This window comes from Podarcis filfolensis (assembly GCF_964270895.1).
Source record: "Podarcis filfolensis genome assembly, chromosome: 6".
In the NCBI taxonomy this organism is placed as follows: Eukaryota; Metazoa; Chordata; class Lepidosauria; order Squamata; family Lacertidae; genus Podarcis; species Podarcis filfolensis.
In genome coordinates, this window is record NC_139609.1 from 68693924 (window position 1) to 68708858 (window position 14935).

At 41.8% G+C, this 14935-nt stretch overlaps 1 protein-coding gene across 1 annotated transcript in view; it reads left to right on the plus strand.

Annotated features, from left to right (window-relative positions):
- The window catches only part of CEP250 (centrosomal protein 250), a 32788-nt gene extending 18453 nt beyond the window's left edge, over positions 1-14335 (plus strand). Inside the window, 12 exon segments of the mRNA XM_083617209.1 lie at positions 85-923; positions 2378-2537; positions 2888-3245; positions 5096-5223; positions 6597-6717; positions 7363-7517; positions 8272-10725; positions 11491-11619; positions 11883-12035; positions 12427-12534; positions 12769-12816; positions 13356-14335. Of these exon segments, the coding sequence (XP_083473335.1) occupies positions 85-923; positions 2378-2537; positions 2888-3245; positions 5096-5223; positions 6597-6717; positions 7363-7517; positions 8272-10725; positions 11491-11619; positions 11883-12035; positions 12427-12534; positions 12769-12816; positions 13356-13637 (4935 nt within the window). The 3' untranslated portion in view covers positions 13638-14335.
- The last annotated feature ends 600 nt before the right edge of the window (positions 14336-14935 follow it).

Below are 14935 nucleotides of genomic sequence, written 5' to 3' on the forward strand. Positions count from 1 at the left end.
GTATCTATATTATCTCCTCATGTGTACTAAAATAAGTGGATACTGTAACTGCTGCATCTTTGCTGTTCTCCTGTCTATTTCTAGGTACAAGAGTTGCAGTCACAACTACTGACAGAAAAAGATTCTTGCCATTTGATTAGCCAGGAGGCTCAGCAGCATTTACGTGACATACAAGAGTTGTCCAGACAGAAAGCATTGGAAGTTGCACACCTCCAGAAGATGATGGAAGCAGAAAGAAAACTTCGAGAAGAGAGAGAACATCAAAACATGGAGTTGCAGAATCAGAAAGAAGAGATGGAGCACAGAAACACAGAACTGCATAATATGCTGCAAAGTCAATGGGAGGAAGAACAGCATCTGAACAGAGAGCTGCAAAGCAAGCAGGAAGAAATTGAGCACCAACGTGCCACAGTTCAGGCCCTGGAAAGGGAGCAGAGCCAGTGGGAGGAGGCAAAGCGCCAGAGTTCAGAGCAACATTCTGCACTCCAGAGGCAGTGGGAGGAGGCAAAATGTCAAAATAAGCAACTGCAAAATCAGAACATAGAGCTGCGGCACCAAAAAGAGGAGGTAGAACGTCAGAATGCACAGCTGAAGGCTGTGCTCCAGAGACAGCAGGAGGAAGCGGAACATGAGAGTGCGGTGCGTCAAAACCGTTGGGAGGAGGCAGAACAACGTTATTTAGAGTTGCAGGGTTGGAAAGAGAAAGTTGAACATCAGAATTCAGATTTGCAGGCCCTTCTCCATACCCAGCAAGAGGAGTTGCAATGTCGGACCAAGGAGCTGCAGGCAAAGCAGAAGGAGATGGAACAGCAGAGCACTGCTCTACAGAAGATGAAGAAAGAACGGACTCAGTGGGAGGAAGTTGAACGTCAGAATTCAGATCTTAAAGTAGCATTGCATGCTTTGGAGCAGAAACACACCAGGTGAGCCCAACTTTCATAATTTGTGGCTGGACTAATTGTCTCATATAGCTATCTCACCTCCACAGGTTACATATGAGTAATTTACAATTTATTTACGGCTATTAGCCCATAAAATATGTACAAACATAAAAACACAGGGACATAAAAACAGATATATCCGACAACAGAAGGTGAACACCACGATGCAAGGGTGGGTCATTGAGCAGAGCCAAGTGACAGCTTGGGGTCAGGAGAGCTCCAAGGGACGGATCACAGAAAAGGAAAACTGAAGAAGAACTCCGACATGCACTCTCATCCTAACAGTCCGATTAGTTTTGATGTTGTTGTTGTTTTTTGGTGGTTTTTGAGTGTGAGATAACCGCATTCAGAAATCTCGCCACCTGCAGAGTTACAGAAGGATCTGTATCCTGCAAAAGCAGTGCGGCGTGTGACTCAACAGGCCTGCCAACCAAGCGCAGTAAAGCAGGACCCAGGAATTTAGCCCTGGCTATGCTATGTAGGGGACAGTTGAACATTATATGTGAAAGAGATTCAACAGTTTCCCTGTCACACACGCATAGCGGAGACACCAAAGGGTTACATATGCTTCAGGTTACAGACTCCGCTAACCCAGAAATATTCCCTCAGGTTAAGAACTTTGCTTCAGGATGAGAACAGAAATCGTGCTCCGGTGGCGCGGTGGCAGCAGGAGGCCCCATTAGCTAAAGTGTTGCTTCAGGTTAAGAACAGTTTCAGGTTAAGTACGGACCTCTGGAACAAATTAAGTACTTAACCCGAGGTACCACTGTATACATAATTTTTCAGAAACTGCACTTTTCAAAGCTTCTCTTGGAGAAATACAGGGCATTAATTGTCTACTTCAGATTGCCTGATCTGGAACTTTTAGCAAAAAGGGGTCCTCCTAAAATCCCAGCCTTGGCTGGGATCAAATAGTGCACGGCGGTTGTGTCCTTCTCACACCGCCCTGCCAGCTCTGAGCTGCTTTGCGATGCTGGGATCTGATCTGAATGATTTGCCTACTGAATCATACCCCAGCCTCACAAAGGAGTGCAGGGCTGACAGGGTGGTGTGAGCAGCACCCCCCAGAAAAATGCACCCAGGGCCATTGCCCCCAGCCCCTCCTCCAACACTATGCCCCAGCTCCCCACCCCATTTATGAAGTGTGTAACTGGAATGCCTCCTTTTCACTTAAATTCCCCTTTTTGTCCAGTTACATAGAAATTATATATACAAGATATATAGTCTGCACTTGAGATTGTCATTTGTTTATTTTTGCATAATTTCAGGGTCTTGTGCACATATGTTGGCACACTGTTTGTTTGCCATAGCCAAGTCTTTCATAAGTGTGTCATGGAAGAGAACCAAGGTGAAAAGCCAAGTCTTGTACTTGCTTGCATAGGGTTGTTGTTTTTTTTCAATCTGTAATAGAAGTCCTGCTTTTTTCCCGGTTTCAGTTTGGCTGCATCCTTGGAGGAGAAGGAACTCAGGCTCAAGAGACTGCAAGACAGTGATAGTGCTCACCAGGGTGAAGTCACCAAATTGAATACTGCACTACAGCAAGCAGAGCAGCTGCTTGCTGAGCATAGCCGAGAAGAGCAGGAGCTCACTAGACAGGTATTACCTGAAAAAAAACTCAATACAGGGTGCAATACTGCTTTTTATTTTTCTGCCCTACTGCCAGTCCCCATCTGCTTCACATGGTGCTTCTGTTATACAGCCCCCCCTCCCAAACATGGCTTCTTTTCCATAACACACTGGCTTCCAAATATACGTGTGTGTGTGTGTGTGTGTGTGTGTATCAATACCTGGTCCTTTTCACAAGCGAATTATATCCTTATCTCCTTTCTATGCAAATTATATCCAGCTTCTCTTCTTTGTTTGGTTGATTATTCACCCGGTGCTAACTTCTTTGCATTCCAATCCACCATTCCAAAATCATTGCAAGCTGTGTTGCTTTCCCCCAGATACAATCCCTCAAGGAAATTGTGCTAGAGAAGGAGGCTGCCTTGGTAGCTCATAAGGAGCAGCTTGCCCGGAACCTGGAAGAGTCCCGTGCTAGTGAGCAGTCTTTGAAGGATTCCGTGAAAATGCTGGAAGGTGAAGTATCTCAGCTACGCCTGAGCCTGAGCAGCACGGAGAGTCGGGCAGTGGCATTGGCATCGGAATGTCAGCGTGCTTGTTCTGCCCGCTGGGAGGCACAGTCTCACTTGACTAAGCTACACTCGGTTCTGCAGTACATGCTGTGCAAAAGCCCCGAGACAAAGCTGGAGCATGGAGGGAGAGGAGACAAAGCTATTCGAAGCTCATTGTTCAGTGCAAGAGGTGAGTCTAATAAGTCGACTAGTATTATGTCCTTTGCAAGTAAATTGTTGAACATGTGACAGAGCCAGAACTCTTCAATAGGGGAAGGTACCTTTTTGTGTGTGCTTTGGTGCTTACTTATTTTCTAATATGATGTCTTGAAATGGCACACCCTTTCACGTTGATTCAACTTCAAATGGATTTGCTAAGGAGTGGCAAAATGCCCTAATGTTGCCATCTTTGCCTAAAGCTAAGATAGTGAGTGACACCTTGCTCCTTTCAATAGCAGTGGTATAAATTGCTTATTTAAGCAGCCCCTGCCATTGGCTTTCTCAGGTATACAGGATGGAATTGATCTTTCCTGAGATTAGTTGGGATAGCCCAGAGGAAAGAACAGGCTGCTGTTCGAGGTAGAGCTGACTGATAGCACCAAAAGTCTTGAGGCCACTTCCTTGTAGGGATGGTACAAGGTTTTGTGTAGAAGGAAAACTCAACTGTGCCAAACAGTTAAGAACCATCAAATAACGGAGGAGTGTCAACTGTGTCCTGAGATTTGAATCAGACACAGAAGATTGGGGTGGTGGAGACTGGCCAAGGTGTGTAGATTAGATGGGATGGCAACACTATCATTTTTCTGTGGAATACTGCTGAAAATAAGTCATAGTGACAAGTCTTGGGCCTAGCTACAAATTACAGTGATACCTTGGATTCTTGTTTGTGTGACAGCACTGACATCTTGTGGGCTGTGTAGATAATGCACTGGGTATGATGGTTACCCTGTGAGGTCAAACTTTTCAAGAGCTATGAAGCTGTTGCTTTGTGGGTACTTCCACATGGAACCCCTCTGCTGATTTCTTTCCCTTCTCATTCCACTTTTGTCAGAATACAGGGTAGCGTGGCATCATCCCCACCTTTCCAAATTTTTTGTTTTTACACCTATGGTATTCCATCTGCATCAGTAGGTGGTGCATATCTGAAAGTGCCTCTCTTCTTCTTGGTGATTCTTGCCCACTATTACACTGAGCATGCACAGAAAGTATGAAGCAGGGTCTGATTTTTGTAATTGTCCAGCCACAGGAAATGTTTGTCATGCAGTTGTACAATTGCCCATACGTTTCGTAGTACATCTCTCTTGCTGCCCCTGCAGAGTTGGGCTTTTTTAAAAGAATAACTGGATGGGACTTGCACCTTGTCAACAAGGCCAGCTTATGCACAGCAGAATTGTCATCTCTTTCTCCTTCCTTTCAAAGTAAAAGCAACAGATGTGGCTGTTCTGGAAATAAAATGGTTCAGATGTGCCAAACTGGAACCAGGCAGAAGTGGCTATAGAGCTCACCTCAATAAATGCCATATGATGTGTCAGAAACTACATTCAAAAATGGAATAGCTTTGCTCTGAAACAGCCGCATCTTCAGAGTTTTCGCATTTATACTGGACTTAACAGTAATACTTATATTCTTCCAAGTTATGCAGAAACTGCTTTAACAAAGGTGGCAGGGTAGGGGGCAGATGGACTGGAATGCATACAATTCAAGCACAAGGTCATGTGGATCTCCCCACCCCAGAAGTGTGCTCGGGGACACTACAAATATGCAGCAAATAGGAATCCTCTGTGTCTTTTTGCTATCTTTTTCTTGGAATATGCAGTGTCATACATTATTGGTACTATGTCGTGCATCTCTTCCATCTCCCCACCCTTATCTTGCACTGAAGAGTTCTTGCATTACAAGAAAAAATGGGCAGTAGCAGCAGCTCCATATCTCTTGCAACATCTAGTTCTGCCTTCGGTGAAAAATAATCCTAGAATTTTCTATATCTTGCCGAACAACCCTTCAGCTAGACGCTGTTACAGAGGAGGTTTATTTCTTCAGAACAGGATAATGGAACGGGACTGTCTTTATCTCAGCTGAAGGACCTTTCAGCTGAGCTTACAGTGGAGAGAGTGGCAGAAGCTATTCAGGACCTGCGGCAAGAACTCTGGCAGACACGCCTAGAGCGGGTAATTGTTTCACTTTCTTAAAAAAAAATCATCATATCACTGTCCTTTCTTGGCATCCAAGCTTAAAAGGATATAGTAAACTTTTGAAACATAAATACATTTCCCATGGATTAAAATAAAAAAAGCATGTAGTTTCAGCCTTACTATTAATCCTCCATGTAGTGCCTAGTATACATTAAGTCAGCCTTGGTCAATCTGGTGCTCTCCAGATGTTTTGGTTACAACTCCCATCAGTCTCAACCAGCTGATGGTTGTCATCCAAAACATATGGAGAACACTAGGTTACCAAGGCTGCATTAAGCACTATAGTAATAATTACCAGGATGTACCATTGTATTGAATTTACTTTTTCGCTTGTTGTGTTTAGCAAATGAAACTCCAGCTTGCTTAATACAATAATATATGCCATATCTGTTCTCTGTCATACTAATGGTTCTATGTGGCTCACTAGGAATGGAGATAAATATATGCCTTAAAAATATTATAGTTGGTTCTGTCCATCTGAATTTTCCACTGCTGCTTCTACTAAAAAATTCTGAGCTTAGCAAAACTTGTTGCTCCATGATTCAGCTAACATTTGTCTTTTCGATAAACTTTACTTTTTTTAGCACAACTAGTTAACAGCTGGATATGCAGGAACTCACAATGCATTTTCCTATCAAAGTGACAAAACTGTGTCCAACAAAGACTGTCTTCTAAAGCAACTAAGGCAAATGCCTAGGCCTCAATGTATTGGGATTTTGCTGTAGTGCCATTTGCTGTGGAGAGAAGATAATTTTAGGAACATAGGAAGCTGTCATATGCGGAGTCAGACCATAGGTCTATCCAGATCAGTATTGTTTACAATGACTATCAGGAGCTCTCCAGGGTTTCAGATGGAGAAAATTCCAAGTTTTACACAACTTTTTACTGCTGACTTGGCCCTAAGATGCTACTGGGGGCCAAACTATATGATACACAGTTTTATGTAACTTTCCCCTGATGCTTTTTATGTTTAATTTTTTAAGAAAAGTAGTTGGTAGACCCTGTAGCCTAGAGTAGAAATTTGGTGGGTGGGGAGGCAGAACAGTGTTTTTCTTAGTAGGCAGTTTTCATCTCAAAAATTCTTCTCACCGGAGAAAAAGATTTTGGAACCTCTACCTTTTTCTACAAAAGGAAAAGTGGTTCAAATGGGGCAGTTTTTGAGATAAAAACTAGTTGGCAAAGAAAAGGTTTACAGTATACCTTATACAGAACTCTGTGTGACATATAGTTTGGCCCTGAAAAGGGGTTTTTGTTCATAGTCTTTGGGGGTCCCTGGTCTTTCTCCTTATTTTACTGTTCTCTTCATTGGACATGCATAGCATACATTGTACTCCTTGCTTTTCTTGCAGGATGAGATGAGAAAGAATTCAGAAAAGCTGAAGCAAGACCTCAGTGAAAAGGAAGCAGAAAGAGACCGCGTCAGTGCCAAAGCTGAAGAGCTTCAAAAGTGGCTAGATCAAAGCCAAGAAGGTATAGACTCCTCATTTTCACTATGGTGCCTCAGAAGTGTCATAAATCTCCCAGAAGTAGAGATGTTTGCTCAAAAAGTGTAAGCTGGGGGAAATCCACAATATGAAAAACATTAGATGTCAATAAAATGTGCTGTGCCATGCATAGCAGGGGTTGGAGACAAAAAGATACCCTTTTTATGCAGAAAGTTTTTATGCAGAAAGAAGTAATAAAGGGAGGTATCCAGCAGCTGCGGGGCATTAAGTTTTTCAAACCAGACATCTACAGTGGTTTTTTTTAGAGAAACGATTCCAAAATATAGTTTCCCTTGCAGGGGCAGGGTCACTGTTCAAAATAGCTGCAGCTTGTTATGTTTTTTTGTCTAGTTATGCCCTTTCTATCCCACACTTCATTGCAGGTGCTTTCAGGGTGCATTACATAGTAAAAGGCAGGTGCACACAATAAAATTTAACCAATAAAACATTAAGCAGCATTAAAAGTACTGTATTCAAGTATGCTCACTTTAATCTATTCATTGTCATATAAGAATATGTAAGTCTCAAAATAATGACCTCTATCTTCACTAGAAGTCTGGAGGAAGAGGTAGATCTTTCACTGGTGCCAAAAACAAAAAAAATGCTCCTCTTCTTACATTCTCCATTTCAGAAAAAAATGTGAAAGAAGGCAGACGAGGCTCCCTAGAGTCTGCCTTGAAGGCAGAGGTCATTGCTTTCAAAGAAGAGAATGTGACTTTGCATGGGAAGGTGACTGCTTTGGAGAAGACTCTTGAGAGTACAGAGAAGCAAAGAAAGGATGTCATGGTAAGGCTAGCAGGTGGTCTGCAGAGGTCCAGTTATGAAATTGGACAGGCTCATGAATATCTGATGGGGAGTGTTACTATTCTTGATGTGAGACAGCATCTATTAGGGATTTACTTCCCTTCTCTTACAGCTTTTGCAGAACCATGCCCACTGAACCTACAGCATCCTCTACTTTTTGATAATGCTATTCTTATCTCCCACAGCCTGTTTAATGCTTCCAGCTAATTCTTTTGCATTTAACTGCAGGGACTGAACAGTTTTTGATAAGCAACTATCACTAACACAAATGAGGAAAACCCAGAAGAAATAATAATAAAAATAATAAAATTCAGTGAAGTGTCATAGTGCTGTAGTCTTCTATTATTCAGAGTCTGATTTTTAATTAGTGTCTTATGATAAATCAAATAGTTGTTTGCTCCTTGTGTTATTCTGTTATGGCTTAAAGATTCTCTCCATCTGGAAGAAATATTGCATGCTCTCTTGTGAACATTTCAGAAAGTTATTCTCAAATAACTTGTCTATTATGTGAAGTGATGCCACTTCAGCAGACATTTGGTTAAAAAGAGAGGTAATCAGTTGGGTTTTTATGTAAAGCTTATGTTGAAAACCAACCTATTTCCTGTTAATATATATAGTGAACAATAAAAAACCAGGATGGTTCAGCTAACATCATGGCCAGCTTAGCACTCTGCATAAAGAGAGCAAAGAGTTGCAGTTTGCTTCTGCATTTTGAGTAATTATATTTCTGTTTCAGAATGAACGAGACATGCTACAAATGGCCAAGGAAAAGCTGACATGGGAACTGGATCTTCTTCGGGAATCTGTCACAGCCTGTGAAATTCGAGCAAATGCCATGGAGAAGATGAATCAGTCCCTAGAACAAGAGCTTCAGGCAACTCTCTCCACTCTCAGAATTAAACAGGAGGAAGCAGAGACTCAACAAAAGAGATTTATGATTTTGCAGCAAGATGCAGAAGTGCGAAAACGTTTGCAAGAAAATCTGGATTGCCTAACTGTTACTCTAGGAAAAAGAGATGAAGAAATAAAATCCCTGCTACAGCAAAACAGAGAACTGGAGAGGCACAGAGAAGTGCAAAAATCTGCTGTGGAACATCTCACTAAAGATCTCGAAAAGAGAGAGCAAGAAATTGAATCTCAAAACAAACAGATTAAAGACTTGGGAAAGCAGAATAAAACACAGGAGGCTGCTCTAGAAAGACTGAATATAGATCTAGAAGAGACACTCCAGAATGTGAAATCTCAACAGGACAAGATCCAAATACTAGAAGACCTGTTACAAAACCAAAGCACTATAATGGAAAACCTGAATTTGAATCTGGAGCAAAAAGTCAAAGAAATGAAAATCATGGAGGAAAAAATCCGCATTGCTGAAGAGAATGAGTCAGCACAAATTGGTGCTCTGCTGAAAGAGTTGGGTGACTTGAAAATTAGGTTGAGTGAAAAAGATTGGGAACTTGCATCTCAAAAGCAGCTACTTCAAGAACGGGAAGAACAGGGGGGGAAGCGGGAAAAGTCTCTTCACACCAGCCTAGAACACATGAAGGCCATTCTCAGGAACAAAGAAAGGGAGGTAGAATCCCAGAGGGGACAGATAACAAGATTCCAACAGCGCGAGGCTCAGCGTGAGAACCATCTCCATGAACTGCAAGAGAAAGTAAAAGAGATGACATTCATGTTGACCCAGAAAGATCAAGAGCTTGAGTCACAAAAGCAGCAGATAAAAGAGCTGGAAGGAGAAATGGAAACAGAACTAAAGGCTCTTCGTGAACTTTTGGGTAAGACGGAGGCATCCTTGAAGGAAAAGAACACGGAGTTGGTGTTTCAAATGAAACATGAAGAAGAACTGAAAAGGCAGTTAGGCGTTCTGCTTGGAGATGTCCAGCACAGTGCAGCCGTATTAAAGGAGAGAGATGGTAGTGCAGAGTTTCAGAAAGAGCAAATGCAGCAGCTGAAGCAAGAAGAGCTGCAAGAAACAACTATTGATATGTTGGAGCAACTCAGGATATTGCTAAAGGAGAGAATGCGAGAAATTGAGACCCTGAAAGAGCAGCAAGAAGAACACAAGGAGGAGAAAGAAAGGCTTGTGAGAGAAATGCAGACAAATCTTGAATTAGCAGAGCATGCTCAGAGAAATGGTGAGAGGCAACTGGAGTCCTTCAAGGAGGAGAATTGCCAGCTTAAGCAGCAAGCGCAAAAAGCAGCAGCACACACTAAATCTCTATTGGAGAAACTGGAGTTGAACAGATCTTCTCTTCAAGACAGAGACAAGGAGATAGAATCTTTACAAGGGCACATAAAGGAACTCTTGAGGCAGAAAGAATTGGAACAGAAAAGTATAGCGAGCCTAAAGCAGGAGCTAGATAAAATGAAGCAATTAATGTCAGAAAAGGAAGATGAGCTTCACAAGCAGGCTGAGCAAATTAGCACATACCAGGTTAAAGTAGACGTCACTCTTGCAGAATTACAGGTATGCCAGAATCGGGCAAGTCATCTGGAGGAAGTAATTAAACAGAGAGAAGAAGAATGTGAGAGAGGCCACCAAAAGCTTCAGCACCAACACAAGCAGTTAAAAGAGGATGAAAAAGAAGACTTTTTAGAAGAAGGGGAGAAAGAGAAGAGAACTCAAGATGAGAGAGTGCAAAGGCTAATGAAAGATGAGATGAAGGAACTTCTTGAGAACATACAGCATCTTCAACATGCACTGAAGAAAAAAGATGAGGAAGCTGAGTGGCAGAGAGAGAATGTTAAGCAGCTGGAAGAGAGAGTAAGAGTTAAAGAGAAGGAATTGTTAACCTGCAGTGAACAGCTGAAGGAAATTGTTTCTCCTCTGAAATCAGAAGAGAAGGGAGACTGCAATTTACAGAGCTATATCCAAAAGATTCTTACGTGGAAGGAGGAGGAGGCAGCCAAGAACAAGTCTCTTCAGGAAAAGGACCAGCAGTTGCAACGGCAAAATGAAAAAATTCAACACTTGGAAAACGAGAAAAGAGTAAAGAGACAGGAATTTGATCGTCTGACTGCTATTCTGAAACAGACAGAAAGTGAAGAGATAGAATGGCGAGAGAGAGCACAGAAGCTGGGTTTGTCCCTGGCCCAAAGTGAAGAGGCCTTGAGAGCCCTGAGAGAAGAAATGGCTATTGTACAGAGCATGGTTTCGGAAAGGGATAAGGACAGGCTTCATCTTCAAGTAAGGATTTTAGTGGTGCTATTTAAAAACCCTGCAAGTTGATCTTTTATAGCAAAGGGGATTAGGCAAATTCACGGAGGATAAGGCTGTGAATGACTACTGGAATGATGGCTATGTTCTAGCCCCACTAATGGAGGCAGCACGTCCCTGAATAGCATGAAATCACAAGTAGAGAGGGTATGGTTGCACTTGTGTCCTGTTTGTGAACTTCCCACAGACATCTGTTTGGCCACTATGACAGCAGAATGCTGGAGTAGATGAACCTTGGGCCTCATTCAACAGGGCTCTTCTTATACACTCTATAAAAATAAAGTAAGATTATATTTCGTGGTATGGTTGTATCTGTCCTTCAGTTCATTTTGTACTTTGTAGTAGGAGACTGTTTTGGCTAGATAGCATTATAAAAATGGGATTTTAGTGAGGTACCTCTGTGTTGCTCTCCAGATTTGCTGGACTACAACTCCCATCAGGCCTAGTTATTACAGCTAGCGGCCAGGGGTGATGGGAGTTGTAGTCCCGCAACAATGGGTGGGCACCACCTTAGTTACCCCTGCTCTGGGGTGTAATTAGCAGGATGTGAGTAACTCATAAGATGAAGTAGGAGAGAGAAAGAACCCAAGTAGCTGTGGGTTGAACCCTGACAGACACATCCGCATTTAGATACAGTTCACTTGTGCATAATACTCTAGGGACACAGTAATGTTTAAAAAGTCTGTGTAACTACTTGGGTACTTAGGTAAGTGAATAATATGGTTTGTTCCGCAGGAGCAGTTAGATACAGCTTTCAGAGCTCTGGAGGAAGAGAAACTAGTTACTAAAGCTCTGGCAGGAGATGCAAGTCTGCTACTCAAAGAAAATGACATGCCAGAAGTAAGGCAAAAGGAGGCTGGAAAGGTAAGATAAAGGAACAGGTGGGAAGGATACCAAAATAGAGAAGAACACTTGAATTCTGATGTAGAAGGGGGAGTTGTTGAGTTGTTGAGTTGCCTGATTCTAAAATTTCCAGTAACAACAGTGCTGAGACAAGGAGGTTCTTTCCAAGAGAAGGAAAAGACTGTGCCCTATCCATGGAGTAAAGTGTTTGTTCTGCATATATATAAATTCCAGTATCTTTTATGGTCCCTTCTTTACCCCACCCTGTTTTCTTCATCATGCAGGTTGTGAGAAAAGAGGGAGAGCTGACATGGATAGCTGAAAGGAGACTCTTATGCAAACGCCTACAGCTTCTGCAGCAAGCTGTTGCCAGGCTGGAGAATGATAAACATGGCCTAAAGCAGCACAATATGCAGCTTAGAGGTGCACTGGAGCAGGTGAGATTACAAAAAGAAGAATAAGACATAGTTCATGTGCCTCCTCCCCATTTCCCAGTGAAATTTAAACCTACCTTATCACTCTTTGCCCACCCCTTAAGATACTTAAGATACTGTAACGGTGCCTGCTCCTGATTTTTCCAGTGCAGACTTGTACTGATTTACTGATTTAATGGGCCGGTGATCTTTTTGTTCTTTTCTCTCATACTCTGTGTTCAGAGATTTGGTGCTTTCCAGAATACCAATGCCCTGTGCGACCTAGCCTGCTCAGCTCCCGTGCTTGGGGTCGTCCATTTTCACAACCTTCTTCTGCTTATCCCCCTTTGTCCTGATGATCATTGTCATAATCTCTTTTGTGAATGCCCTTGCCTGCTTTTTCTTTTGTCTTCAGGTAGAACGTGAACGTAGGAGACTGAAAAGAAGTCATGGAGACCTTTCTCTGAGCTCTGGACTCTCCCAGGCTGATTCTGGCACCCAAAAGGTTCCATCTCTAGCAAAGGTCTGAATACTTGCCTACTCTTAAAACCCATCCATTATTTTTGTCCTGTGATATCTTTTCTTCTGGATATTAGCATGCTGGTCTCTAAACTCTTTTTCAGTGCTATTGTTGTCTTCAGTTGTCCTTGGATAAATGGAAGAAAAAAATAAATTTCCTCTTTAGTACTTTTCTCCCATGTTGTAGGCGTCTTGAAAATAACCAAGTGGCTGAATCTTGTCACTTTTCTCTCTCTAGGAAGAAATTCAGGTTCTCCATAAGCAACTGGAAGAGTTACAAAAACAGGTGAGCAGTTCATTTCTATAGCACCCTGAGAGGCTTTCAGAATGGTGTGCCTCTTTCTCTACCTCTTCTTCCGTTTTCCATCTCCACTGTAGATGAGCCCCTATAGTAGAGATGGCTAACCTGTAGCATCTGCCCCTACAAGCCGTCCTTTAAAAGTAATAATAACTGGAGCTAACGGAGATTTATTGAAGCATTTTACCATCAGTGGCATCTGGACAAATCTTTTAAGGGAGAGAGGATGTATGCTTCCTCCCCACCTTAATCTGTTGAAATCTTAGTCCCTCCTTTAACATAGCTGTTTATTGCAGATCATGTCACTTTGGTCTTGTTCTTGCATTTTACTGTATGTGTATAAAATGTTTACTTACATAGCTTACTATGCTAACATTGAAAAATGTTAGAAATGATTAATAATAATAAACCTGGATGATAAAAAATGGGACTGAAGGTGTTCCTTGCTGAGATGCAGAACTGTTGAAAGCAAGATACTCAGAATCAAACCATCTAGTGGTTCCTGATACTATCTTTTTCGTTTTTAGGTTTCTGTTCTACAAAAGCAGCTGTCATTGGAGCGGAAGCAGAAGCAGGATTATGTCGACTGCTGTGCCAAAACAAGCCAGGAGCTTTCCTGCCTACACCAAGAGCTTTCTGATTCTTTAGCTGCTGTGGCTAAGGAGCCCGAGGCTGCTGTCCTGGAACTGGAGACTCGCAAGTTGGATGAAACCCTGAACCACAGCTTGGCAGTAGGCTGGGATGGTTTCTTTTCTGGAAAACAACCAATAAACTCAACACCCAAAACAGTCCAGAAGACCTCAAGATAGCATGAAGGAAATGGCAGGAGTCAGAAGCTCTGCAGAAGTGCCTCCATCGGAACAATCTGGAAAGACTCTTCCATCAACATGAACTTCAACCCATATTGAACTGCATATAATCATTAATATGCGGGGGGCTTCACCTCACTCAACTAGGCCTGGACTCCTAGGACCCATGCTGCCAATTTGCATGTTCATTGTTTGGAGTCAATCATGTTAAAACAAGCTGTGAAATAACAAGAATAGCTGGTGGGCTGCATATTAAGTAGCTGAAGATATGTATTGTGGAGATTGTGTCATAGAACAGAACTCTGAGCTAAGGATGAGAATCAAACAAAAAAAGAGAACTGAATTTCTGGTGGGGAGAGTAGAAGCGAATTGCTGAAATTGAGTTCTGAGGGAGATGGGAGTTCACTAAAAAAAGTTCCAGCCAGATTTTACATAGAAGTCAGGTCAGAACTGTATGTTGGGGAGGGATTCTAACCAAAGCAGCATTATCTGAATTCCTTAATAATTTTATTGGGTAATGAGATTTTTTTTCAGATTTGATGTCTTACCCTGTTCTGAATTCAGCAGCTCATTGTAAAATATCTTTAAAGTTGTTCAATATTTTTGTACTAAATATTTTCTTAATATTTATAAATATATTCACTTTAATTTTTTTTACTCAAATACCCTTCCACATTAAATATGTCTACTTTACTTGATCACTTCAGTTCCTATCTTGTTTGTTTCTATTTGTTAGGAAGCTGTACTTTCTATGCTGATTTTAGTCCTTAATGTCAGTACTGTATAAGGGTAGAAGCTTGTCTGCTAGACCTGCAACTGCAAAAAGAAACACACCCACACACACCTCTGAAATAAGCATATGCTTGTCTCATACACTCCTTTTTTGAGATTTTCCCTCAGATCCTGTCACTGGTTGTTTTTGTAATGCACAGTGTCCTTTCTTCACAGCTTCATCAGCATGGCAAGAACTTATAGGTAAGCAGAGTTAAGATTGCACTCTTATTTTATGTGAAACTTCTCTTTTTAAGTTTGCAAATTCCAGTAACTGCCCATGATCCCCATTTTGCTGGCTGGGAGAGCAGAGTTTGGTAGAAAGTTGCTTTTACATTCTATTTTTGGGTTACACACTCAGAAGCCAGGTACCATATCATCTGAAACATACTCCTGTTTATCTATAAAAATTTAACTTGCCCTATATCAAATTGATCTCAGGCTAGGGTTCGTTTAAGACAAGTAATCCATCAAGAAATAGATAATTTCTCCAATTTATTGTTTTAAATACAGAGTGACTAGTTCCT